The sequence below is a fragment of the Trachemys scripta genome, chromosome 11 (genome assembly GCF_013100865.1).
Source record: "Trachemys scripta elegans isolate TJP31775 chromosome 11, CAS_Tse_1.0, whole genome shotgun sequence".
Classification (NCBI taxonomy): Eukaryota; Metazoa; Chordata; order Testudines; family Emydidae; genus Trachemys; species Trachemys scripta.
This window is the reverse complement of record NC_048308.1, coordinates 67864658-67892110: the sequence shown is the minus strand read 5'-3', so window position 1 is coordinate 67892110 and position 27453 is coordinate 67864658. Positions and strand designations below refer to the sequence as shown.

Below are 27453 nucleotides of genomic sequence, written 5' to 3'. Positions count from 1 at the left end.
AGGTTACTGTGTAAGGGTCTCATCCAAAGCCCACAGAAGTCAATGGACAGAAACCATTGACTTCAGTGGGCTTTGGGTCACACTCTAAATGGACACAACCAATTCTAGACTAGTTTTATACTCAGTTAGTTTTATAGGTGGGTGGATAATGAGAAATTTTTCTGCAAATTTGAATTTCAAATTTGAATTTGAAAGTGAATTAGAAGTCATCAATATTCACAAACTTGTCTGGTTCACTTTCTCTGAACGTATGAATGGTCCAGCTTTATCGTCACATGTACAATACTTTCATATAGAATTTTTAAGCTTGCACGATCGATTGAATATCCACTGAAAGCAAATTTCAAATTGTATATTTGATTGCAATATTCAAAATTTGCTCTGTGTTGGTTAGTAACACAAATCATCTCATCGGAGATCAGAAACAATACCCCATGACTTATGTAATTAACCAGAATAGCATGGGGGGAGGGGCAAATTTACAAATACATTAATGAAAAACCTCAAGTAACAAATGCATTAAAGAATTTAACAACCTGTTCATGAACATTTTGCAAATGGAAAAGAGGCAACATTTAACTGAACTAAATGTCCATTGTGGATGATTCATTCATCTCTACTAGGTATAAAATAAGAATTGAGAACTATGTCAGCTACATCTCCTTTGTTAAATGTGTATGGTTACCTTGTGTTATTTCTTGAATAACTACTTCTCCCGAGAGTGTTTTTATAGGTGTCAGCACTTCAGAGAGAATGCCTTGCATATCTACTCTACTGAAGGCAGCTGAAGTGAATGCCAAGTTTGCTTCCTGGGCAATTGCTTGAAGTTCCGACTGATCTGCATTTCTGGACCCGATGGTGAGAACCACAATTCCATTCCTTTTAATCTCTGCTGCTGGTTGGGCAACGTCATCTGTGGACTTACCACCAGTAATGAGCACCAGCATGGGCAGAACACCTTCGTTACTCCTGTACCCTGCAGAACTGGTGAAGAAGTTTTGCCTAACAAAGTCCAATGCCGAACCTGTATTGAGTGTCGTACCACCCATTGACTTCAATCTCCTAACGGTACCGGTGACATCTTTTTTATTCTGACTGTCACTAAAATAGAACTCAGGTTTTACAGTATTTGCATATTGTGCCACAGCTACTTGGATAAGGTCTGGTCCAATTTCCAGCTTTTGGATGATTTTGACAATGAAATCACAGATTGCATCAAACTGGCTAGTTCCCAATGCAGTTGTGCCATCTATCAGGAAGACTATGTCCTTCTTGTTCACTGCAACAACTGCAATTAACAATATACAGATATATTGTCAGTGGAAGTGCTCAATCAACAATGCTTATTAATGCAACATCAACCATTGAACGGGCTATGTGACTTCTTGTTTGCTTGAAGTAAGTGTTATTGTAGTTTTACATGCCTCTTATGGATACTTTGGTTTAGTGTCATGAACTTCACTTCCTTCCCTTTTAAAGTGCTTCCTTTCAGAACATTTTCCCATTTTCTAATGTGGGATTGCATTAAATTCCACTATAATATGATTTATTATAACAATGTCTCTTTCTAAATCATGGGAAAAAGTTAGAGAATGTCAAAAGCTAATCATAATAAAATTGCAAAATGTATTCTAGCATAGAAAAAACACACACAAATGAAAAATCTTCATGGTCTTCAATGAGCTAGAACAGTGGTTCTCAAACTAGGGGCTGCAGGAAGGGCAGCCAGCACGTCCCTCGGCCCACACTGCTTCCCGCAGCCCCTATTGGCCTGAAGTGGCGAACCGCGGCCAGTGGGATCCGTGATCGGCCGAACCTGCGGACACGGCAGGTAAACAAACCAGCCCGGCCTGCCAGGGGCTTTCCCTGAACAAGCGGCGGCCCAAGTTTGAGAACCACTGGGCTAGAACATAAACTGGTGTATTCCTATTGGCTTCAGTGGAGGCATGCTAATTTACATCATCTTGTCCCAGGTGTCTCAAAATAGTTATGCTCACAAAAGCAATTAACTAAAGAACAGTTCCCACTTATTCCACATACCTGTTCCCTGTGTGTCTTCATGTCCTGTCTGTTTCCTTAACTAATAAAACAAGTTATTACTGTTCTTCGCTCAGCACAGCCAGCACAGCTATGGAAAAGGGTGCTGGATTCTATTCTGGCTTGACTAAAGTTTAACTGCCAAATCTTTTTAGGGATGTTGAGGTAAGAAGTAGAAAGAACACAACTGGATTTTCAAATCCCCAGTTGAGTCTGAAGGGCTGGTAATTAGAAAAAAAGTTGGTTGTGCCATACTGGAATCAAAACGCCATTATATTTAACACAGAAAATGTAGGCACTAGATAAATAAATATTAACATGGTTAATAGGCGTTATGATAAAATATGATGATATGTAGACACTATCATAAATAAATATTAATTGCATCATTTGTGCATGTAAATATTGCACAATCTTCATTTAACTTTCAACAATATTACCCTAGAAGCCATAATAAGAAAATCAACAATTATAGGATGGGGAGAAGGTATTTTTCGATTTCCACATTCAGCCTTAACTGACACTTCTTTTTACAAATTCTTGGCTTCTCCGGGTGACAGTGAAAGGCAATTTATACAGGAGCACTGGAGGAATTTTTTCCATTTTTTTTTTTTTTTAAATCACAGTGGCCAAGATGTTCAAAAGTGACTAATGATTTTGAGGGCTTTAATTTCAGGTGCCCAACTTAAGATGCCTTATAATGGCTGGATTTTCCACAAAAGGCTGGAAGCCAGACTCCTCTACGGGGTCACGAGTCACTTTTGAAAACCTTGTCTAGCTGGTTTTGTATGTTTTAGGCTAACTAAGAAAGAAGGGTACAAGAAAAGTACATTTTACAATACTCTCTGTGATGTGGCTGGCCGGTGAAAAGCAATGTGCCACCTTAAAATACTCTTAGGAGTTTGATGCTCTTATGGGGCAAAATCTGTAATCAGGGCCATTGCTGTGATCAGACTCTGTGCCGGAGCAGAAGGCCTACAAAGCAGTGGAGTTGATGCACGGGCAGGCAGGCTGTGGGAAGGCTGTTATAGGGATTCAATACAGTACTCCATGCGCACAATACAGGTTGCCGGGGTTCTGTCTGTGGCAGTATGCGCTGGAACTTTGGCCAATGGTTCCGGACTATGTTGTACTTGTAGTACAAGACAGCTGAGTAGTGGGAGTACAGAAGTAATAGCCTCTACTACAGCTAATGGGTGGTAGTAGTAACTCTTCTAGGCTATTAGTGTGGGGGGAGGAAATGGCAGTCCTTGAGCCCATCAGCGAGCCCCTGCCCATTTATTCTGACTTTGAATAAGACTAGCATTTGGCCTTATATCCTTTCTCAAGCACAAGCCCTGTGATTTCAAAGACTCCAGTGGGAGTTTTGCTTAACTAAGGACTGCATGATTTGTACTACATTAAAGGGTAAAGCCAAGGTTCTGCCCACAACCCTCCCACCTGCTCCCAGATGGGAGCAAGCAGGCAAATAGCTTTATTCCTGTGCCCCTGGGCCCAAAGTTAGGGGGGGTGCAGGTAGGGTGACCAGATGTCCCGATTTTATAGGGACAGTCCCGATATGTGGGGCTTTTTTTTATATAGGCTCCTATTACCCCCCAACCCCTGTCCCAATTTTTCACACTTGGTATCTGGTCAGCCTAGATGCAGGAGTTCTTACTCTATCTATGCCAGTGGATAATCCAAGTCACAATCTATTTCTAACTGCCTAGGCTTCCCCGTTTAAAAAGGATGTTACTAACATCAGCTGCCAAAGTTAAGCTATTCACATACCATTCATTAGTGGTTTAACCTCAGCCACTTTCCAGAACCTTGAATAGTTTCCAAACCCTTCCAATATTTGTTCCCCCAGCAGCCAGTTTTGTTCCTCGTCAGTTTCCCACTGGAGAGGGGTGCCAGGCACAAAGCCAGAGGTTTGGATGTGGGAAGGATGCCAGCTTAATAATAAGGCTTGTTAAAACACTGATTTGTGTCCTCCAGAAAGATGCCAAAAAGTACCTCTGGGCTTGTGAGCAGCTAGATATCCAAACATGGAGGCCCCGGGTCCTCTTTTAACTTTATATAGAAGTTAGTGTGAATCATCCAAAGAGTTTGGCAGGCACAAAAGTGACCAATAAGGCATAAGTCTTTGTTAATAAATTATTGCCATGGTCAAATTATACACTACATTTCCTCATAAAACAGGAATGCAGGAACTACAACCAACCCCTCCTCCCCCCGCCCAAAAAAACCTCCAACAACACTTCACCACAGTGCCACTTTCAATGGACAAGATTAAGACAAAACCATTTCTTCCAGATAATTTAGGGGAGGTTAGACTCTTAGGCCTGGTCTACCCTTGCGGGGGGGGAGGGGGCGATCTAAGTTATGCAATGGCAGCTACGTGAATAATGTAGCTGAAGTCAACGTACTTAGATCTACTTCACTTCACCGAACTGGAGTACAGGATTCGATGGAAGAGCGCTCAGAGATCAATTTATCACGTCTAGACTAGACACGATAAATCGATCCCCGCTGGATCGATCGCTGTCCGCCGATCCGGCCGGTAGTGAAGACATACCCTTAAAGTCTGATCCAGGGACCACTGAAGCCAATGGAAACACTCCCCCTGATTTCAATGGGCTTTGCATCAGGCCATTAGGACCTGACTCTGAAAAATGCTGAGCACTCCTCCAAAGGGCTCCCTCAACTGTGGGCGTTAGGGGCCTAGCTACCTATGAGATCTGGGCCTCAGTGCTTCACAGGGCTGTTTAGAATCTTGCAGGAATGATTCCTTATAGCTCAAGCTAATCTGTATGACATTCAATCTGTACATTGTGGGCAAAATTTCAAAGGCACAAATGGGAATTAGGTGCCCAACTCCCATTGAATTTCAGGACCTAACTCCCATAGGCACTTTTGAAAATTCCAGTCTCTCCCTCTCTCTCCATATATTTAGACACACATATATTCTAGTTGTTGTATAATGTTTTAGGCTGATACTTCTTCTAATGAGCGGTGCTGTAAATAGAAAATGTACAAGTGGAAACTGAATGAACTACAACCCGTGCGGTATTGCAAGGTCTGAAATGTACACTCTTAGCAGTCTCTGAGTAGAATGTTTAAAAAAAACCTTTCCAATATAAATATCGAAGAACTGGAAAAAAGTTCTAAGCTCAGATCCCCCAGCTGCAAGTCCCCCCATGCACAGATGAGCTATTAACTGGGTCCTTTGGGTTTGATTTTAGCGGGTTTTGGAATGGACGCTTTTAGCTAAACAAGAACAAACTGCCCCAATTAAATTTTGAAATCAGGCCAGATGGTTAGATAAAACAACTATCATGAGTGAGAATTACAGCCATTTACCAACGGACGAATGGAGCCCCTGTAGTAAAATAAGGTATTGGGCCAAATTCTGCCCTTGGCTACACCCATATAACTCCAATGATATAATATAGTTCAGAATGTAACTGACTGAAACATTTTGGGATGAAGTTTTCAAATGCCTATGCAGTGGGTGAACCATACAAAATGTACCATAGTCCATACTGGCCTTTAGATCCAGAAAGGATTTCTTATGTCTATCACTTGGGTAATGGCGTGCACAAATGAATATCTTCATGTACTCAGGGAGGAGTGGTGGCTGAATGGATGCGTGAACATTTTGGAAGACTCACTCATCACAGGGGCCTTTGAAAATATGACACTTCATGTCTGTTATGGTAACCATATATTACTGAATTTAACTTAATTAAAGCAATTATAAAATGACAGTACCATGGGATCCTAATTACCTGCATGTTCCATAAAATTCATGTGTTAAATATTAACTCCAGCACAGGTATGTTTCATTTCAGGGACATGTTACCGGATATATTCATGAATTATGTTTCAATAACCCCGTTAATGTTGCTGAGTAATACATCGATTGGGGTGTTACTTTAAATCTTCATTGCCATTCAACTGAGAAGTGACACTTCAGTGTTTTGTTTTCACTGCCTTCATGTAAAATTGCAAACCAACTTAGCTACAGTATTTAAGGATAAATTATGTTAATAGGATAGGGATTGCCTCTAAAAATAATTGAGGGTTGCTTTTTTAAAAAAAAATAAGTTCAGTGTAATGGTACTCTAATGCAAACTTATTCTTCATCCCTGTACAGATGGTCTGTACAACATCTATGTGCCACTTAAGTTGTGCCACTTAAGTCCTCAAAATAAGGGACTTAAGTAGTGCGTAGGCCTTGAAATTGCCCTTTGCCCAGGGATGAATTTTGCCCTTAATGTAGAAATCTGACATAGTAGGGCTGGGCATGAGCTAGGGCTGGTTGACATTTTCCATCAAAACTTTTTTCAGTGGAAAACTGTTTTTGACTACATGAAAATGTTTGCTGAAAATTTCTGCTTTCCTCTGAAAATTTTCAATTTCTTGTCAGAAAACCAAAAAAAAAAAAAAAGAAAAGAAAAGAGAAGAATAGAAAAAATCAGGTCTATGCTGAAACATTTCAGTTTTCAATTACTGAAAAGGAAAAAAAAACATTTTGGGCTTTTTTGTTTGTTTTTGGTGAAAAAAATCAACATTTTCAGGAGGGAAAAACATACCCAACTAGCTCCCTCCTGAACCCAAATTGGCTCTGAACATCCTCTCACCACAGTAGTTGTTCAAAATCTAGATCTGGATATGAAAGCTGCACGTTGGGGCCATCCCTACTAGTTACTTCTTAGCTAATGACTAAGAATAATTAACCCCAATCTGCAGTCATATCATTGTCTATAGCACTGTATAGTCCTCATCTGAATTTTACATCTGTTAACTTCCCTGACCAAATGTCACACTGAAGCCTTCTATTGAAGCTTTACAGCAACATATGTTGTAAGTTTTCATGACACAAGCGTTCTTCAGAGACTGACAAATCAGAGGAGTTCACATCTGGTTTTTTATACCCTGCTTATTTTGTTAAAACCTCCTGCTGTGATAGTATCAGGTCAACATGTCGCCTGCTGGGCTAATGCATTTCCTCAAAGTAGCCCAGTGTCTTCTCCTTTCTCTCTCAGAGAACATATCAGAGATGTGTTTTAAACATGCAAGAGGCCATTCATTCAATGAAATACAACATTCTATAAATGCATACATACCTTCCGTAACAAAGGTTGGGGCACTTAACAAAATGAGTCTTTGGGCCACTCCAACAATGTTTGGCAGTAAGAGTTCCTGAAGATCAGCAAGGTTACGAATATCCAGGGCAGTAAATGCGAAGCTTCCATCAGTAGCAATCTGCTGAAGCTCCGCACTGTCAGCATTCAGGACCCCAATACTAAATGAAAATATACTAGCTTGCTTCACCGCTAACACTGCCTCTCTGATATCATCACTAGACTCTCCACCACTTATCAGCACTAAAACCTGAGGCACGCCTTCCTCTATTCTGCTGCCTCCTGCCCGTGTGAAGTGGTTCTCCACCACATATTCGAGTGCTGCACCAATGTTAGCTTCCTCACCACCAAGGAAACTAAGTGCCTTCACTGCATTCAGAACATCAGCTTTTGTGGAGTAGCGGTTCAAAGAGAACTCAGTTCTGGGTTGGTCACTATATTGCACCACCCCAATTTGTATCTCCTGAGTTCCAACTGAGAGTCTTTCAATGAAATTTACAAGGAAATCACGTATGGCTGGGAAATTGACACTTCCGATGTTGTTTGATCCGTCAATAAGGAAAATAAGGTCAGCAGATTCTTGCGCTTTAAAAAAAGAAATGCAAAAGATGAAAGCATTAAAACAAGTGATTACATGCAGTCGTACAGTGTTCTGACATGTTTCTTTGGAAAACAGTAAGAAACACGAAAATGGGAAAACAAAACACACATTTATTGAGGACAGTGAATTTTGCCTCTTCTGCATTCTGATTGAATATGAGTTAACAAACCAAATATCTTTTTCATGAGACAATATAATATTGTGAAAGAATCTAAATTCATTTTTATGGTTAAATACCAGGACAATATTTTTACGGGGGGAAAACTCTAGAGCATAGAATTTTGTGAAATCTAGATAATTTCTGTGGAAGCGACTTGTCTAAATATTTACAGAAGTTAGGAGACCCAAAAGAACTAAACAGATTTATACATAAACACACATTTGCACAGTCAGTGGAAATGTGAACATAATTTGTAATCACGGTTAAATTCAGGGGAAGTTATCTCATTGCACTTTTTTCAAGACAAAATGTAACTGTTATGCTGTAAGATTACATTCACAGCTGGTATGCCAGTAGTTCTTTTTATATGGAAAGTTTCAGCCTCTGTTTGGAAATCTGTTGTGTTGTATGTTTGAAATGTTGGCTGAATATATTGTTTTTTTCACACTGAGTGACCAGTATCTAAAATGTGTTTGTAGAACAACAATAAAAAAGGCTATATGATTGACTGTTTATTTTGATTTAGAACCTTATTCTCAGTTGTCCAATCCATGCACAATATTAGTGGGAAAAGTTTATCATTACAGGTACAATAACTATGCAGATGAAGATCACAAATAAATGTGCTTGTATTTGTGGTTTTGTGCAAACACAGAACCTTGCATTGGTTACAAATGTAGGTATCTGGTTTTGTATTTTTGCATGACCACTGGATATTCAATCAAATAATGCAGAATCATGTTAAAACAGGCTGATGAAACCAGTCATGACATAATTATCCAACCTTACTTATAACCTGGATGGTCACAAACACCTAACGTGAATATGGACATCAAATGAATTATGAATTAGAAAAGGAGGTAGGACCTCTTTTTGTGCAGAACTTACCAAAGCAGACTACGAATTTCCTAAACAGTCTCTTCTTCCCTCCATGTGCTCATTGATGTCAATGGGAATTGTACAAATGAATCAAGGGCAGAATATACCCCAAAGCGGACTCAGATGTTTCCACGATACAACTAAGCAATCTTGAAGCCTTTAATAAATAACTGACAGGTTGATTTTGGAAATCTTCTCTGACTCTGAGCTTTAAAGCACCTAAGGCAAAATCCTGGCTCTACTGAAGTCAATGGCAAAACTCCCATTAACTTGGATGGGGTCAGCATTTCACTTCTGGTCTTTGCCAGGAGCCACTTTTGTGAAATACACATGATGCAAATATGTGATTCATAGGGTACAGAAAAAGGCTCTAGTCCTTTACCTATCTCATGAGCCATTTCAGTCCCCATAAACGATGCCAATTAAATAACTTAGCTATGGTTAAGAACTACTAAGGGCTCAGAGATTTAGTCAAAAGCTATGAAAGTCCTTAACTTTGAATTGAATTGATCATTTCAGACTGTGGCGTACTCAGCCCACATAACAATAAAAAAAGCAGAGGAAATATCTTGAACAATACATGGCTTTGTTCATATCTGTTTCATGTGTCCTGGCTCTCTTTTTAATAATGGTAATTAATTTATTGACCGTCGTGTCGATTGGTCATCATAGTATGAGTAGCTCCTGTACAGGAGGAAACCAGAATACGATGTATGCAAATGTTGGATAATTTTTCATCACTGTAAAAACCTTGTACTTACGTACACACTGATGGAACAAGCCGGTGATGGAGGACAAATGTAAGCATGCTTGTTACACTATTAAGCAAAGAGTGTCAGATTAGACAGACAGCTAAGATTTAATGTAGGCATCAGGGCAAATTCCAGGCTGACTATCCTATTCACTCTAGTGAGCTCCGTGGCTGTCAAAGTTTGTGTTTTCTAGAGTGCAAATTCAAGGTCTGCTTTTCCTCTTACACTTAGTTTTCATGTATTAAAATGCCCCTGGCATTTTTAGGTGGAGAAGATTACAAAAAAGGGCTACTACATGGGATCACAAGATTAAAATGAATGAAAGTCAATTATCAGCTAAATGAATGGCACCATAAAGTCATGTTAGACAGATGATCAGCTTGGACTATGTTTAGGGGAGCTCACAATATCATCCAGCATTGATCATCAGCTGCACCATTGTTTTTATTATCATTTATATATAGGTTTTGTAAATCACACAGTGACAAAATGCAGTTTATGTACCAATGTTACCTTTCATTTTCTTTGTAGAAAAATAACACTCGCCCAAATTATTCTTGAATGGAGGTAGCCTTAGAAATACTCCTTCACAGAAATAAACATGAATTTGGGGCTTAAAACTATTTTCTTCTATAAAAATGTCCATGAGCCAATAGGGAATTCAATACATTAGTCTGGTTACCTGTCAAAATGTTTCGTATACGGGCCCAATCCTCCACACATTAAGGCAATGGTAAAATGCCAATTGTTTTCAATAGGAGTTGGATCAGGCCCTTAATGACAAAAATGTTGAACTCTCTATAGAGTGCAATCAGAGCGTCAGGTATCACAGTTATTTCATATATTGAAAAAAATCCATTGTTATAACTGAGAAATCTTAGGTCACTGGTGAAAAAAAGTTTAATTTCCCCATGGATTGCAAATGATCTGTCTATTTGCCCCGTCAAATACTTAGCAAAACAATAGGCTTGTGCTCACGCATTTCTGTGCGAAGTATCATGCAATGATGGATAGCAACTGGTGGGACTGAAATGAAAGGTTAATTAGACAAGACAAAATGAGTGGATTAATGTTATATCTTGTATATCGCTATTGTCTTACATTACCCAAATGCTATTGACGTTTAGATGGAGTCTCGGGAATAAAACCAAAGGTTTGATCGTTCGGCCTTATTATATGGAATATACAGTCATTTTCCAACTTCGTAATTGCATAAAGGGGCAAAATTGTCTCATTCATTGGGCCCAGTTCTGCCCTCTCTTGCATCCAGGGCAGCACCATGGAAGTCAGTGGGGTCCAAGGTGACATTCCCTTCTTTTACAAGATGGTCCTACCGTTCTAGCGCTCTACTGCAGCACTGCAAAGGGGATTACCAACTCGCCCGCCTTCTTTAATCAGACTGAGCAGAGGAGAAGAAAAGCTGCCGCTATCCTAGAGTGGGCATGGGATGTCAAAATATCTGGAGCCTGATCTCACCACAACTGGTACCATGCGGGAGCCAACAGGAGGAAGGAGCCATTCTTGCCGCATCTGCTCCCAGTGAGGAGCAGGAAGAATAGTCAGAGTTTTTAAAGCTGTATCGCTCTGAGAGCGCAAACATGGCCTTCCTGAAGCTCCTTACAGTAATCAGTGCCTCCTGGAAGTGCAGGGGTTAATAGAACCCCACAGCGTCTTCCCTGCAGTGCAAGGAGAAGATCGTCTGCCAAACTGGTCCTCACTTCCTATTGTGAGATTCTGCTTATAGCAAAGAAAATGATCCCCAAACAACTTCATTACAGGTCAGATCCCAACCCCCTTGAAGTCTGTGGAGTGGCTCCCATTGGCTCCGATGGACTTTGAATCAAGTGTGATCCATTGTATTTCACAAACCGAATTATCTAGATATATTTTATGCACATAGGACTAGTTCACGGCCCCACCGAAGTCAGTGACAGTCTCCCCACTGACTTCCATGAGTTTTGGAGCAGGCTCTTATGGAGCAATATTTCTACGGCTGCCGTTATTGCTGCAGGCCTTTATTTCACATTTCACTTAGTCCCAGCTTATCAGTTCCCATCTTCCAACTGGGCAGCTGATAGGGTGTGCGCCTCCTTTAGCATTTAGCTCAATAGATATCAAATGGTGGATATTATGGGCTAGACGTAAAGATCCTTAGTTGCTACTAAGTTGTCTCATAAGACTATTTCTTACAAAAATCTCTAAACCTGTGTTCTGTTAACGAATGCACAAAAATGACTCCCGGAGGGATTTCTGCAGTTGTTTGCATTATTAAGCCCATGCGTTTCGAATACAATGTTCCTGCATTTTGTGATCAGGCAAGCGTTTGGCCCAAGCATTGATTGTAAGATGAGGCTGCCCGTGAGTCCTGCAATCAGCTCCATGCAAGCAGGCTGCCCTTTGTGCCCATGGGGATTGGATCACAGGTTCAGGGCCTGCATTAGGAAGCATGATGCTTTTTTCCATATCGCTGACTCACAGACCTAGACAATGCTTGATTTAATCATCTGGCAGGGAGGTCAGTGTATTTTGCAAACAGGGACAGGCTTTCACTGTACGATTGGCTTGGAAACCTTTGTTTTTAAACCTTTGAACGTCCATCTCCGTCCTCCCCTACAAAGGCTTTAAACAGTGCAATACCAGCAATTACCGTACTTATCTCAAGGATCAGTACGGCAATGTCTCAGCACAGCAGTTTGCCATTACCTGTGACGTCTTTAATCACTCCTTTGGCTCCAGCCATTTCTGGAGTCAGGGATGTACAAACACTTGCCACTAAGTCGCCTACTATGGCTTGGAGCGCAGTAATATTCTCTAGGTTGAAAAGGTGTGTATCTCGGGGTTCACTCACTACTTCCTTTAATTCCCCTTCCATTGCATCCTGCACTCCAACTGCAAACACGTTTACATCAGCAGACTTAAGGACAGATGATGGCAGAGCGACATCATCCTGGGATCGTCCGTCCGTTAACACTATAATAATCTGGGGGACGCCATCACTTTCTCTGCTTCCAGCAGCTTTAGTGAGATGGTTTTGGATTAGGTATTCTAATCCTTTTCCAGTCTTGTTGCCTCCCCCCAGATAAGGCATGTTCGAAATATGGGACAGGACATCTTGGGTAGAGTGATACGTATTTAACTGGAACTCTGTGTGTGGGTTTCCGCTGAACTGGACCAGGGCAAAACGAAAATCATTTCCTCCCACAGCTAAAGATTTTACAACATCATACAGAAACTCTCGAACAAGTTGGAAATGTTCCTTTCCAATGCTCCAAGAGGAATCCACTAGAAATATTATATCAGCAGCAGCAACGACTCTGACATCTTTAAAAAAACAGATTGGTTTAGGATTTTCTACAGGTCAGCTGAATAAGTCCATGATGCCCAAACCCTTCCTCAGACATGGCCTAGTTTGCATTATCAAATGAAGCCCCTTATTCCCCATATAACCTGGTGCAAGACAAAAGGATCATTTGAAGCTAGACTGAATAGCCCTGCGCAGGGGCACCAGGAGGGGGAAAGATGCAAAAAGTCATCCTCCCTTCCACCTGCACAAGGACTAGTCCCAGACCTGGCACTCCCAGCGTACCAGGGTGAGAAATTATGACACGTAGCATGGGAAGCAGCATGCATTGCACTCTTCCATAGGCGATGCCCCTTCTGCACTGCAGGAGCATTATACTTCTCTCTGGGACAATTCCCTTATGCACTTTCACTGGAGTGGCGTGACTCCTCCCCTCCCCTTACTGTGGGCTGTGGCGAAAGGTCCTGGTCCACTGATGCAAAAGCATGTGATTAGTTTCATTGGCCCAGATCCTCCAAGGTATTTAGGTGCCTAACTCACATAGGCACCTAACTACCTTTGATGATCTGGGCCATTGAGGTCTACTGGATTACACATGAGCTTAAAGTCACACACATGCGTCAGTGCTTTGAAGGATCCAGGCCTAAAGCCACCTTTTAGCCTTTAATGTTATTAAAGGATCAAAGTTCCACTAAATAACTCCTGGAGCATGGATTGTTAGCACCAGGAAATCTTCTCCACTAGTCAAAACGCAGGTTTGGGTATTAAGTAATGTTAATATACATGACTATTGTTTACAGGCAATTTATGCTCTATGACCCAAACCCTGTAACCTTTGCTTGGACAAGGAGTCCCCTGCTGGTGTCAATAAGGACTAAGGTGAAGAACTGGGCTCTGTATACTGAGTTCCCAGTGTTTTCTACTTCCCATGAACTCCTTATAAACTAGTTACAATCCAAAAGATGCTCTTAGATCCCTTCAGAAAACTAAAGAAGCTTTCTGCACACTCAGTGGCAACAGCTGGAAGTTGGTGTTCTTTTCATTGCAACGTTCAGTTTTTCTTCCCATGCTTTCGGTCATATAAGGGATGCAAAATACCTTTGCCAAGAAGCATAGACAATACATAGGGTGGCAACCCAGTAGATGCAAACACTCCACTCGCAACACAAAGCAACATCAGACTGATACCATTTGCTCTTCACATGCTTAGGATAACTTGAGAGTCCTCTCCGGCATGTCTATGAATTGGCATTCAGGCTGGCTGACTTGTGAGGAATCGATAAGCATCTACTATGCTCGGACTAACTCTCAGTCAAAAACGTTGACCGGTCACCATATCTTGTCAACAGGCGCGTTTTAAAACGGTCCACAAACACAACAGGAAATATCATCAAACTTTTGAAAATAACAAATCCTCTAAGGATGTCCGAGCCTTACCTTCCAGTTGCTGAGCATCAACCATGCAACAGCCTGAGAGCATGAGGCAAAAGATTGCCGCTAGCGGCAAATGCCGATGTCTCCTCATTTTTTGTTTTGTTTTTCAAAGCACCAAATGTGTGACCTAAACAGGAAAAGAGAGATTATCAGTGTAAACTTCATTCTCACACCAGAGCTCACCAGAGCTTACGATACAGTGTTAGGGCCATATGTAAGGCCTCAGCCCCATGCTCTCCCCCCTGATGTCAGTGGATTAAGGATTTTATAGCCCTGTAGCGGGGTGGTCATCCCGCTCCTGCCTGAAGGGGATAAAGCAGCCCTGGAGAGGCCTGCAGTGGGAAAAGCCAGGCTGATTGGGGGAAGCAGCCACAGGTGGAGCCATGCCCCAATCAGGCCACAGCTAAAGAGGCTAAAGAGACACTCTCTCTAGCTTCAGAGAGAGACAGTCCTGGCTGCTTGGGAGCTCAGCAGGGTACCTACAGTGGAGCAGGGCTGGGGAAAGGCCAGAGGAGACAGGGAGCTCAAGGCTGGAAAAACCCCAGGCTGCAGGCCTTGGTAAAGGCCGGGAAGGGTACAGGGGTTGCAGAAGGACAGCCAGGAATAGGCAGAGACAGCTGGTCCAACCCCCCTTGCCGATGATGAGTGGTTGATAGACTGCGTCTGCCCCAGGGAGCGGGGGCTAGATGATGACTGGCAGTAGCCACTGAGGCAAGGTGGGGATAGGGGATTGCAGTTTCCCCTGGGCGGGGAGACCCAGATTGTGGGTTACTGTGGGGGCAGAATCCTGACATAGGAGGGCACCGGGGTCCAGGAGGGGCATGGGGCCAGCGGCAGGCAAGACACCGGCCTGTAGAGGGCGCTCCAGGCTAAGGAAAGAGCTAATTCCCAATACGACCAGCAGGAGGTGCCATGCTAGGGGAGTCATCGCCCACCACAAGCCCTCCCACCCCCGTTAGTAAATACCATAAATTCCTCTCCTGCTATTAATGTTTTACTTAGAACTCACGCTGACTTCTGCTAGAGGTCTGTGAATGAAAAGATACCATAACCGGGACAAATTCTCTTCTCAGTTACAGTGAAATGTAGTTGGACCAAATTCAGCACTGGCATCAGAACACATAACACCCTCTGATTTCAATGGGAACTGTGCTGGTTATGCCAAGGCTGAATTTAGCCCACTGTCTTCAATAGGATTCCACTGGGGTAACTGGGAAGAAGATTTGTCCCGTAACGGGTTACGTTCTGCTCTCGATGACATTCGTTCTGTCCCATTTCCCAATCTTTTATACGACTTCTGGGGGTTTTGTAGCATCACTTAAGTAAAACAGTATTTGGATGTGTGCTGCCAGCATTGTTGATGCACGAATTATGACGTGTTTTGGCATGATACGTCATTTAAAAGATGGAAGTGGGTATTGACAGGCAAAAACCAAAGTGTGTGAATTTCAAAAGAGAAACAGTCAGCGTTCGCCAAATGGGAAATGGCAATCTGGTAAGGGAAACATTTTCATGTGCGCAGAAGATACCACAAATAGTGGGAAAAAGACAATGCTGCATAGATGAAGTTTGGTGGAGCAATGATCAAAGCCCATTCCTACATAAGGGATAGATCATGCCACCAGGCCCCAGCCCATAGGAAGGGACAGTGAATTGCTGCTCTGTTCCAGGAAACACACAGTCCCCCACTTCTGTCCTCCATGCTCCATGGAATAGTAACTTACTCATGGCCTATACAGCAACAAATTCCTACTCTCCTTCCCCAGGCCCTGGTTTAGCAATACAGGCCAGTGCACTGAGGAGACGGAGCCTGGCATGACTCCATCCATGCCCCCTCCCTCCCTTCCTGCTCACTTCTGTGCATCTGGACCCAAAGCCTGGGTAGCCAACATAGGGGCATAAAGGAATTTCTTATTCATCCTGGCAACCCTGCCAGATGTACCACCTAACCCACGCAGAGAGACACAGGTACCCTACTGGCTCCAATAGAGGCATCTATTGTCATAGGAAACCAGCAGGAGCAGAAAACATTTACATAAAACCTGTCAGCAAGGGCCAGATTCTCAGCTCATGCAAAGCAACATTGCTCCACTGATGTCAACGGCGCTATGCCAATAAATGCCAGCTGGACATCTCGCTGTGGCGTCTCACTCTTTCTTTTCTAAAATTGGTGACATGTGACTGTCACCAATAGAAGACTGTGAGCTCGGTGGGGAAGGAGATGCCTTTTTGTTGGGTGGGTGTGTACAGCACCTCGCCACGATCAGGGCTTCTAAGTACTGCTGCAACGCAAATAAGAAATAATAATAATAATAATTAGGTCCAGGAGCATCCATTATAAAAGAGAGTTCAGCATAACTGAAGCATAAAGCAATTCAGAAAGGCTCAAAGCAAACTATATTATGTCCTGGCCATATCCAGACCAAGATGCTTCCCAGGGCAAGAAGAAAATGGCTGTGCCCTTGTTGTTATTATGTATTACTTATTACAGTGACCAACCAAGCTGAGGGCCCGTTGCGCCAGGTACTGTACAAATATAGAGCAGGAAACAATCTCTGCCCCAAAGAGCCTGCAATCTAAATAGCCAAGGCAGGCGAAGGGCTAGAGCACCTAAGCAGAGTGATCAGAGTGATGATAGGCCAATAGTATGTTAGCACCAGCTTCTTCTAACATGTTTTGGGGTGGGTGTGATGGGGTGAACAAAGGGTTAGCAGGAAGGAGAGCTCAAGCTGGGGAGGTGCTGGGTCTTCCTCACAAAAGGAGGAAGTGAAAGCTACAGGGGTGGTCCAGGAGAGAGCAGGTGCGCAGTTGCTGTTCTCTGGAAAGGGCTTGGGGAAGGCAGTCTGAAGAAGGCCACAGGGCTGGAATTATTCCCTGTGGTGGGCCCTGGAGAGGGAGCACGTCACGGAGGCAGTCCTGAGAAGTCAGCGTTCCTGCAGAGGAAGACAGAGCTGGGAGACCTCAGGGAGAAGCCAGAGGCCTGTGAACCAGAGGAGAGGCTGTGTTAAGCACAGGCTAGAAGGAAGCCGCACAAAGGGCTCTGACATAGGAAGTGGCCCAAATAAACAGCATGTCTGCAAGAGTCGCTTAATACAGGGTCCCTGGGCTGGAGCCCAAAGCAGAGGGTGGGCCGGGGTTCCCCTACCAGCCCCAAGAACAGGGCGCACAGGCCTCAGATAAGAAGTACTGAGCCCAGAGTGGGGCTGAAGACTGAGCCTCAAGGGCAGGTGGAGGAATAGCCCCAAAGCAGGTAAATGGATCTTTTCTGTTGGGACTTTTAGTTGGACTTTTGTTACCCCAGAAGGGGTGTGTCTAAAATGTGAACTGGCTGGAGAGTGAATTGCGAGACAAGACAGACCCACCCTGGGACCGGAGCAACTGTCAGCAGGGGGGCCCGGAGGAGACAGCTGGTATAGCACACACCAGGGTTCACACCCGCAGAGTGCAGCCTTCCCCGGCGGAGCAGTGCTGGGAGTGGCTTAGTGGAGCCGAAGGGAAAAGGGAGGGCGAGGGAGAAGAGGGAGAGGAGTGTGGCAGGCAGGTGGAATGAGGCTGAGGGGAAGAGACTGTGAGGGAAGAGGGCAGGATGGGCTGGAGCAAGCAGCCAATCAGAACAGGGAAGAGAATGTCCAGTCAAAACCATAGCGAACATTTTGATATCAAACCCAGCTGTCTACTCCTGATGGTTTCCGTGCCTATGGCCCCTGGGGCTGGCTCCTCCTGGCAATTTCTTTCTTCCCACAGCCCAGAGGTCCTAGTGCTTCTTTAACATGCACAGCTCTGGTCTGGCAGGCCCAAAGGGGGGAAGGTTTGGTTCCACCCGGGCCCCCTTTTTTTCTTTCCCGCTAGATGCAACGTGTGAGTGATGTGACATTAGACATTATGTGGCTGCCTGTTACTAAAACCTCCCCAGGGACAAAGTCTGTGATCGCACCCAGCCGGGTTATTTTACAGCACAAGGGGAAAAGATATTCAGGAATGACAAGCATGGGGGTTGGAGGGAATCCCAGATCCCCCAGTAAGGAGGTTTTAAGGTCCTTTTGTGCCGCTCTGGCAATTCAGTGACCTTAGCATGCGCCAGGATTTAAGCCACAGTCTCTGTGGCTCAGGAGTTTGTATGGTTAGACCTCTGTCAAGGACTTGGATGATCCAGTCTTTACCTGTGCTTTACTTAGTTAACTGTAGTTCCCCCACTTAAAAAAAGTGAGGATTACAGCTGGCCATTGGAGGCCCCCCAGTCAGGAGCATCGTGCACTGATCAACATTTCTTTCTATTGCTAGTTCCTTTCTTATTTTTAGCCACTGCCAGACTGACAATCCACCTGGGATAGCAATTCTGCTCACTTCACCCTTTCAGGGACACCAAAGGCAGGCATGGAAACCTCATTCCAAGTTCAAGTCCATTAATTCTTCTGATCTGCAGGATAACTACAGGAATCCTGCAAGTTTCCAAGCCCCTCTGTGGTATCCCCTCCTGTGTGGGGATGATCCCATAGTACGAATATGGAAGTGTCCCAAGAATAACTTTATATGTTGTAGCCAAAATAATACTTTATGTAAGCTTTTTATCTGACATCCACACGGCAAATCGGCTGAAAGAATATAGCCCTTAGTATGACAGCAGATATGCTACCATACTGGTGGTGAGTTTATGATTTAAGACTTGCTTCCAGTCTTAAATACCATCCCCCAGCAATACTTCTTAGCTGATAAATATCATCCAGGTATAAAATGTAGTGATTTAATATTTCTCTTTCCCCTAAAGGACACGAGGCAATCAAATGAGCCAGAAGAGATTCAAATAAGTTAAATGATTAAACCAAGTCAGCTTTAAAAAATTACATTCACTGTTTTCTGCTGTTCTTGCCAACTCAATTAACTCCGTGCTCCTAAGCAATACAAGGGAATCCAAGTCTATCAATGAAAAGAATAACAAGGTGTTGTAACAAAACAGCTGACCAAAAAACCAGCTGGAAATAAATCCAGGCATCCTCGATCATCTGAAATGCACAAATAAAGCGGCACCTGAGAAGTTAATGGCCCGCAGTGGGACCATTTCACACATGCTCTTTTCATGATTGTCCCCCTGGGTTTCAACTGAAACTTGAGGAGTTATGCTAAGCCAGAACCTCAGCTGATGTAAATCAGTGTCGCTCCATTGACAGGGAACACGGTTGATTTGCACCAGCTGAGAATCTGGCCCTACGTATTTCAAGGAAGTGCTAGAGATATAGGAAAGGTTCACTTGCTTTGTGATGAATTACTGAAAGCCCACAAGACACACGTTTTTCTTCCTCTTCGGGTGAAAGAATTCACAGTGTTTACTCTCCCGGATTATGTGAATGGCTGGGTTACCCTGCCATTTGTTCTAGCTGCACTTCTTTGCTTCACAGCCACTGAATAAGAAAAATCAAAGCAGCACCTTCTTTCCTTGTTAGTGAACAATCACTACCCCGACTACTTGCTATTAAAAAGTCAACATATGCCAACAGCAATAGCCGAGACATTGCAATTATTTCCCAACCCACGTGTAAGGCAGGTTGGCTTTTTAAAGGCAACCAGCGTAGCACAGGGCATTATTACCATTTTTAATTGACAAGCCAAGGTTCCAATCCAGTCAAAGCAAGAGCTCTCTCCAGGCAAAACTCTCCCAAGCTGGGCGGAAGGGAAGGAGGGATACCCGCCAGGCCAGTACCACCTCACCACTCCCTAACAGCCTTGAGAAATCCCTTCCAGAGGTGTTTTGAGGGCTGTCTTCCCTCTGAAAAGTGGCGGGAAGGAGGCAGGAGGGGATGGAGCATGGGGGCAGCCGCTCTCTGCAGTAGCGTTTGCTGCTCTGCTGCCCAGAAATCCTGATGGAAGTTAGCGGCGGTGGCAGCTTTAACGCCTGAGGGCTCCTCTCTGTCACTGTTCCCCAACAGCCCCTGCAGGGTTATTTTCATAACGGATTTATCTGGGGACCTGATTCCCCAAGGAGTTCTGCCAGCCTTAGGCCTCGGTGATGCGATTCCAGTGGGGTTACGCTGGCAGGAAGCTGCAGAAACCCAATGGCCAATCAAGCCCACTATTTCTAAGCACCAACAAAGGGTTGCTCAGGCGATGGAGCCCGGCTTTCAGAGGGAAGGATGGTCCGACTCAGCCATGCAAAGGGGCTCCCATCCATGCCACTGATCTCCTGCCTATGTGGGAAATGCCCTTCCCCATAGATCTATGGGGTTGGGGAGCCTTGTGCCCCGGCCACTCTGGGTCTACCCCCAAATTCCTCCCATTAGAGAGAGGGGAGTGCCTGAAAACTCCAGGGGATGCCCGCCAACTCTGGCCCTCTCTGGCATGCCCCTCCATGGAAGGGGCAACCTGGATCTTTATGTCTAACCCTGGTGAACTATGACTACAAACAGGAAACAAGGGAGAAATAACATTTAAAAAAGAAACATGTCGCCGGGGCCTCTGGGAGCAAGCCCAACACAAATAATAAATCATCATCCTTCTTGGACCTCAACAAAGTAATGGAATCCTTGGGAATTCCCATGGGAGTTAGGTGCCTAAATACCGTGCAGGATCTGGGCCCAGATCCTCAGCTGGTAGAAAATCAATATTGCACCACTAGCTTTACTGGAACTACACTGATTTACACCCGCTGAAGATCTGGCCCGATATATTTTACATTCAATTAGTCGGTCAACTGTAAGACAGCAGTTCATGCAGGAAGATCATGTGACAGCTATATGCTAACCATTGGAGAACTCAATGCTGCTTCATACAAAGCTGTTCTCTGTTTGAACATCTGGTCACTGAGCCAACTAGCTCCTCCTTTCTCTGTAGGACCTTGCCACAGATTGCTCTCTCGGAAGTCCTACTGTATAATCCTTTCTAAACTGCAGAAAGAGGTGATTTCCTGGCCCCACTGAAGTAACTGGCAAACTGACCTTGCAAACGCTTACACATGTGAATCGTCCCAGCCATTGAATTCAATGGGTTTATTCACCTGTGTAAAGTGACTCACATATGTAAGTGTTTGTAGGACCTAGATTTGCAAAAAATAAATGAGAAGAACAGTTAACACTCATCTCCCATTAAATCATACTGGAAAAATTCCCTTGTGGGGAAAATGGGATTCTAGAAATACTGGACAAGTGAATGGTTCATGCTATGATTGTTTATTAACATTAGTTTCATCAATTGGGATTAAAATGAAGCCTGTCATTAATCAAATATCTGAAATAAAATGCATAAGCCAAAAAGTGCCTTCAGAATGTTGCTGTCCTTATTCACCCAAATGTGAATAACATCTTTCATTTGATAAGAAGATTGATATTTTTCTCAAAAAGAACAGGAGTACTTGTGGCACCTTAGAGACTAACAAATGTATTTGAGCATAAGCTTTCGTGGGCTACAGCCCACTTCATCAGATGCATAGAATGGAACATACAGTAAGATATAGATACGTACAGAGAACATGAAAAGGTGGAAGTAGCCATACCAACTCTAAGAGGCTAATTAATTAAGATGAGTTATTATCAGCAGGAGAAAAAAAACTTTTGTAGTGATAATCAAGTTGGCCCATTTCAGACAGTTGACAAGAAGGTGTGAGAATACTTAAAATGGGGAAATAGATTCAATTTGTGTAATGACCCAGCCACTCCCAGTCTCTATTCAAGCCCAAGTTAATGGTATCTAGTTTGCAAATTAATTCCAGTTCAGCAGTTTCTCGTTGGAGTCTGTTTTTGAAGCTTTTCTGTTGCAAAATTTTTCTGAAAGATATATTATATTAGACTGGTATTTCATCTTATCAAACATGCCACAGTCTATTACAGCTGGGCTGTAGGGAGATAGGAAAGAATATTCACAAACTGAGACAATCTTTTTCCAGCTAACATGAAAGGGCCCATCCAAACAATTTTGGTTTTCTGTTTTAATATTAAACAGCTGTAAGTCATTTTCCTAAATTGTTTACAGGCTCTGAAATACAGCACACCATAAAAAAATATTTGTAAGAGGTCCTTTGATATGAAGGAAACACTTTTTAGTATGTTTAGGTTGCGCATTCTAGTCCCAGGCTAGAAAGAAAAAAATCTTGTCGAGTGTTAAAAGATCTAAAAGACTCTCAAACACCTGTACACGCCATGGGCTGTTAATAAAGACCAAATAATTAAGTATCAATGATACTTTACTACAATGTGACTTTCTCCTCCCCGTGCATTAGTGAAAATAACAAAGTAAAGGTATCTGCAGTTTAGCAGCATTTATAAAGAGACTGGGAGTGGCTGGGACATGTTGCATTTATAAAGCCCTCCTGTTATTATTCATAGAGACCCCAACCATCCATTATTCCAGGCACTGTTCATATACACAGATCTGGTCCCTGTTCCAAAGTATTTACTGTCCAAATAGACAAGACAACACATGGGAGAAAATACAGTGTCAGTCTGTCTATCTAATATATATACAGCCTTTATTTACCATAGTCTCTGAGTGCCTCGCACTCTTTAATTTATTTATCCTCATGATACCATTGGGATAGGTTGGGCATGGCCAGGAGGCTCTGTGAGCTGCCCCATCTGCAGGCGCCACCCCCGCAGCTCCCATTAGCCTCGGCTCCCAGGCAATGGGAGCTGCAGAGCTGGCGCTTGGGCGGGGGCAGCATGTGGAGCCCCTGGCTACCCCTACGTGTAGGAGCCAGAATGGGGACATGCTGCTGCTTCCGGGAGCCGTGCGGAGCCATGGCAGGCAGGGAGCCTGCCTTAGCCCCACTGCGCCACTGACCAGACTTTTAACAACTGACCAGTGCTGACCAGAGCTGCCAGGGTCCCCTTTTGACCAGGCATTCCTGTCAAAAACTGGACACCTGGCAACCCTGTTATGTCGCTATCCCGAGCACAAGAGAGAGTTACTGGCTTAGTAGTGGTGAAAGTTTAGCAGCTGCACAGAGTAGGCAGGAAGTAAGGGGGAGGTCAGAGAGAATGAAACTTCCTGCCATCTTGGAATCACTCCTGGGAGGGAAGCAATGAGGAAGGCTGCTGGAAAGGTAATGCATGCCTCTGTCTTGCTATGCCTTCTGCTGTGACTAGCCTGGGCCCAAGCCTGCTTCCACTGAAGTTAATAGCTGGTCATTCAGTTCGTCAGTGGGAGCAGGAGTGGGCTTAATTTTTAAAATGAAGTGCAGAGACTTTTCAAATTTGGATGCCTGGAATTAGGTACCAAAGGCCCAGACCTCCAAAGGCATTTAGGTGCCTAACTCCCAATGGGAATTAGGCACTTAAATATCTTTGAGGATCTGGCTCCATATTTAGGGACCTAAATTAAAGTGGCTGATTTTCAATAGTGGTCACTGTTCGGTGGGATGTACAAGTAATAATAACATTTCAGACCTTGGTGCAATGTGTTATTCGGCTCAGTCACTGAAACTGCTGTGCTCCTTAGAGACACAGAAATACATTATTGTGTAGGCTGCATCTGCTAGCTTGGGGGGAAACCTAAGAAGCTAATTTAGGGTCCTCTGATTTAATTATTGATTTCTACAGCTGAGATTCCCCACTGGGTTACTCCAGGTTATTATTTGTCAGGGTACAGCCTGAAGGCCCCAGTTAGGAATCAGGGTGCCCATTTGTGCTGGGCACTGTACAAACACTGATTGAATCGACAAAACCCGCCCCAAAGAGCTTCCCGTCTAAACCCCCGACCCTGTAGCTGCTTGCGCAATGAGTAGATTGCTGCTCCCCCGCAGAGCCGTCCTGCTGTTAACAGGGCCCTGGCTCACAGGCTAGGGGGGGCCTAAGTTTAGACAAGCCATGCCAAGAAAAGGGATAAACACTAGCTGAGGGGTATGGAGGGATAGGTGGAGGAAGGCCACAGGAATCAGCAAATGACGTTGCCGAGGCTGTCGATGCCTGTGTCTTGCTACCATCAGCACACTCTAACAACCTCATCCTTTCCTTCACCTTCCTCATACGTCCCTCCCACGGGCATGCTCAGAACCGCTAGGGAAAGGCTTGCGGCAAGACTTGCAGGAGGAAAGGTGGGGGGCATGGCAGACAGGATCAGTCAGGGGGCACTGTGTGGCATAAGGCTTGGAGACAAGAATGGGAGGACCTGGATAGCCTGATGGTTTAGAAGATTCATGGGGCCACACAGACATCCAGGAAGCTATGCTCATGAGCACTGTATAAATCCCCAGCACAAGAGGGGAAGTGAAATGAAACCGTTCTACCGGTAAGAGAAGGAGCAGAGTTAAGGGCATTGGAAACCTGCAGTCTGCCCTTACAAAGGGCCCGCACTGCCTCAAGAGCAGGGTAGGAACCAAACAAAGACCAACTGCTTCCCCCTTTCTGCCCGGGGGAAGTAAGCTGCACCAGCCTTGTCACTTCCCCTTGCACGTCAGTTCAGCTATGCAGGCCAATGTGTTCAAGGTGGGGAGGGGAGAACCAAAAATCCACCCATTCCCCACCCCTTCTCGCCCACTCCCAACCCAGCAGCACAGGAAGAGGAGGGGTAACAACTTCCTAGCGGCTCTTCTGTGCGCTGTGTTGTAACCTGTGATGCACGTAGCCCGTGTAGGGAAATAAGGGATGCCATATGTCCCTTACTGCCCTGTGTAGTCATGTAGGCCCACTCATGATTAAGCCCTTCCAGATATTAAGGCAAATGGGCTTCTTGCATTACAACCTTCTAAATTCCTGACTTTCAGGCAACCACACCTCTGAATGTCTTCCCTTTCAAAAGTTTTGTTATATTGTAACGACAGCATTTGAATAATATTGTTTGAAAGTGGTAGATATTTATTTACAGACTTACTACCATCTTAACAAAGTTTTTTTTCTGGGAATTTCCTTAGATTTTCATGGAAAGTTTTTTTTCTCAGTGTGTGAAAGCTTGATGTGGATTGAGCCACCAGTCTGCAAATGTGAGAGAGTTGGGAGTGAGATCCCTGTGGGGATGACAAGGTTTTAGTAAACTTGGAACTGCGGGACATTTGCTTGAGTTGATTAGAATTAATACAAAGATTGGAGAACAATTTCACTAATAGTTTATGTGTAGAAAGATTCAATCACATAAAACTGAAATTTCCAAATACCATGTCTGGCTACAGTGTATGTAAATAGTATGTACTGACCCCTTAATACAACATATGTACTCTATTGAATCAAATAATATACATCTGTTAGTAATAACCCTTTCAAAAGGCAATCATTTTAACCACTAACGTAGTAAAGTGATTTCCTTAATTTTCCCAGCAGTTATTTTCTGCCTTGTGTGCGTAAAGTTTGACATTGTACATAATTTTGTATTTCTAGTGGATGTTTAAAGTTGAATTTCTAATATCATTCTGTATTTGTTTTTTCACGAGAGCGTAGTTTTAAAAATAAAGAAGTGCAAAGCGGATGACGAGATCTAAAAGATCTGAACATGAAAGGCAGGAAAAACTTACTCCAGCTGTTTCATATCACTCTGATTCATTGCACATGTCTCATCTGGCCTGACTGGTTTTGAGGGGTAGGGTGTGTGTGGATATGACTCCAGTGTGTGTGTTTGTGTCCAAGGGGAATAATTATAATGTGGCTTCAATATTCCCATTACATTCAAATATCCAGCTATACAGTGTTTTTGGAACGAGCGATAGAACATGCTAGCATGAAGGAACATCAGGCAACTCAAGATGAAAAAAAGGACCTTAATATTCTATTTGCTCTTCTATGTTGTATTTAATTAATTATTTGTTAAGTGCTGGACACAATTAAACTGAGGGAAGAGTAGGTTTTAGAAGGGTAGAATTGAATTGGGGAACTGGCCAGCCAGAAAGATCCTGGCTAGTGATTTATTTGTGAAATCTGGATGCCAAGGAGACCCCAAAATGGCACTGAAGTTGCAGAGGGAGGGGAATAGAATCATAATGGCACCAACGTCAACGGTGGACGGGAGATGTAGCAATGGACTGTTCAGAGCCAGCAAACGGAGATCATAGAATCATAGAATATCAGAGTTGGAAGGGACCTCAAGAGGTCATCTAGTCCAACCCCCTGCTCAAAGCAGGACCAATTCCCAGCTAAATCATCCCAGATATGACAGAGTGTTTCCAATATGCTGCCCATGACCTAAAAGCCCCATGGGCTGAGATGACTGGAAACATCACAAGCTTTAACTCACGGAGGCAATGTATTGACCTGTGCTAGGGCCCCTTGGCATTGCTCCTCTAAAGGGGCAGCTCACCGTTCCTCACCACTTGGGAATTTTCAGCTGATGCAGAGCCTTTGCAGCCAGTTCTATGCTAGTTTCCCCCAGTGCAGGGGGCACGGTGGGGGCTGGAAGTGCCTGGGCAAAACCTATCTACTGAGCTATAATTATACAAATAAGGGGATGAAGTCTCTCCTCTCTCTTGCAGGGCATTTTTTGGTGCTCACTAGGCGTCTGCAGTTGGCAATCCACGTAATGCATTGCCTCAAAAGAACACAGCTCAAGGGGTACAAATCTTCTGTTGAGATCAAGGACTGTATCTGAGTATTATCTTAAACAAATGCACGCATTGCTCTTGTGCCAGTAATCTCTAATGTGCAAGCAAGGTCCGTTTCATTTCATGGACAGAAGGCAGATTTAGGCCCACGTCCGTACAACGTTCTCCATAGGGCGAAGGAGCGGAGGACTGTAAGACATTAGTGAGTGTGTGTTACAGGTCCCTTTCTGGGCCCGGTCCCAGAGGATATGAGCTGCAGCTGCAGTTTGAACACTTTAGCTCAAGTTTCAGAGGGTAGCCGTGTTAGTCTGGATCTGTAAAAAGCAACAAAGAGTCCTGTGGCACAGATGTATTGGAGCATAAGCTTTCGTGGGTGAATACCCACTTCGTCAGATGCATCATGTATTCACCCACGAAAGCTTATACTCCAATACATCTGTTAGTCTATAAGGTGCCACAGGACTCCTTGTTGCTTTTTAACTCAATTTGTAGCCTCTCACGCTTTTAAGCTCTGGAGGGCCACAGTTCAATCCCTGGTGTGCCAGCCAAGATGGCAGCCAACCCAAAAGCATGGAGTCATGGTGGCTCATTAGATTCCCTCTCTCATTGTGCAGCCACCTCTGGGCTCTGTTCAGCCTTGGGAGGCCATGGGCGGCTGCTGAGGGAGACAGGAAGCACGGATCTACATGCAGTGCTCCCAAAGCAAAGAGGGCTA

General features: G+C 43.9%; 1 protein-coding gene across 9 annotated transcripts in view; it reads right to left on the bottom strand.

Moving 5' to 3' along the window:
* Nucleotides 1-27453, bottom strand: part of COL6A3 (collagen type VI alpha 3 chain) — a 108531-nt gene that overhangs the window by 70187 nt on the left and 10891 nt on the right. For 3 of the 9 annotated variants that reach the window (XM_034785060.1, XM_034785061.1, XM_034785059.1), the window contains exons 2-5: nucleotides 14297-14420; nucleotides 12262-12879; nucleotides 7149-7751; nucleotides 686-1288 (exon numbers count right to left, since the gene is read on the bottom strand). In XM_034785060.1, the coding sequence (XP_034640951.1) occupies nucleotides 686-1288; nucleotides 7149-7751; nucleotides 12262-12879; nucleotides 14297-14384 (1912 nt within the window). In that variant the 5' untranslated portion in view covers nucleotides 14385-14420. The remainder of the gene's footprint in view (nucleotides 1-685; nucleotides 1289-7148; nucleotides 7752-12261; nucleotides 12880-14296; nucleotides 14421-27453) is intronic. The other 6 variants (XM_034785062.1, XM_034785065.1, XM_034785067.1 and 3 more) reach the window with 4 other exon arrangements.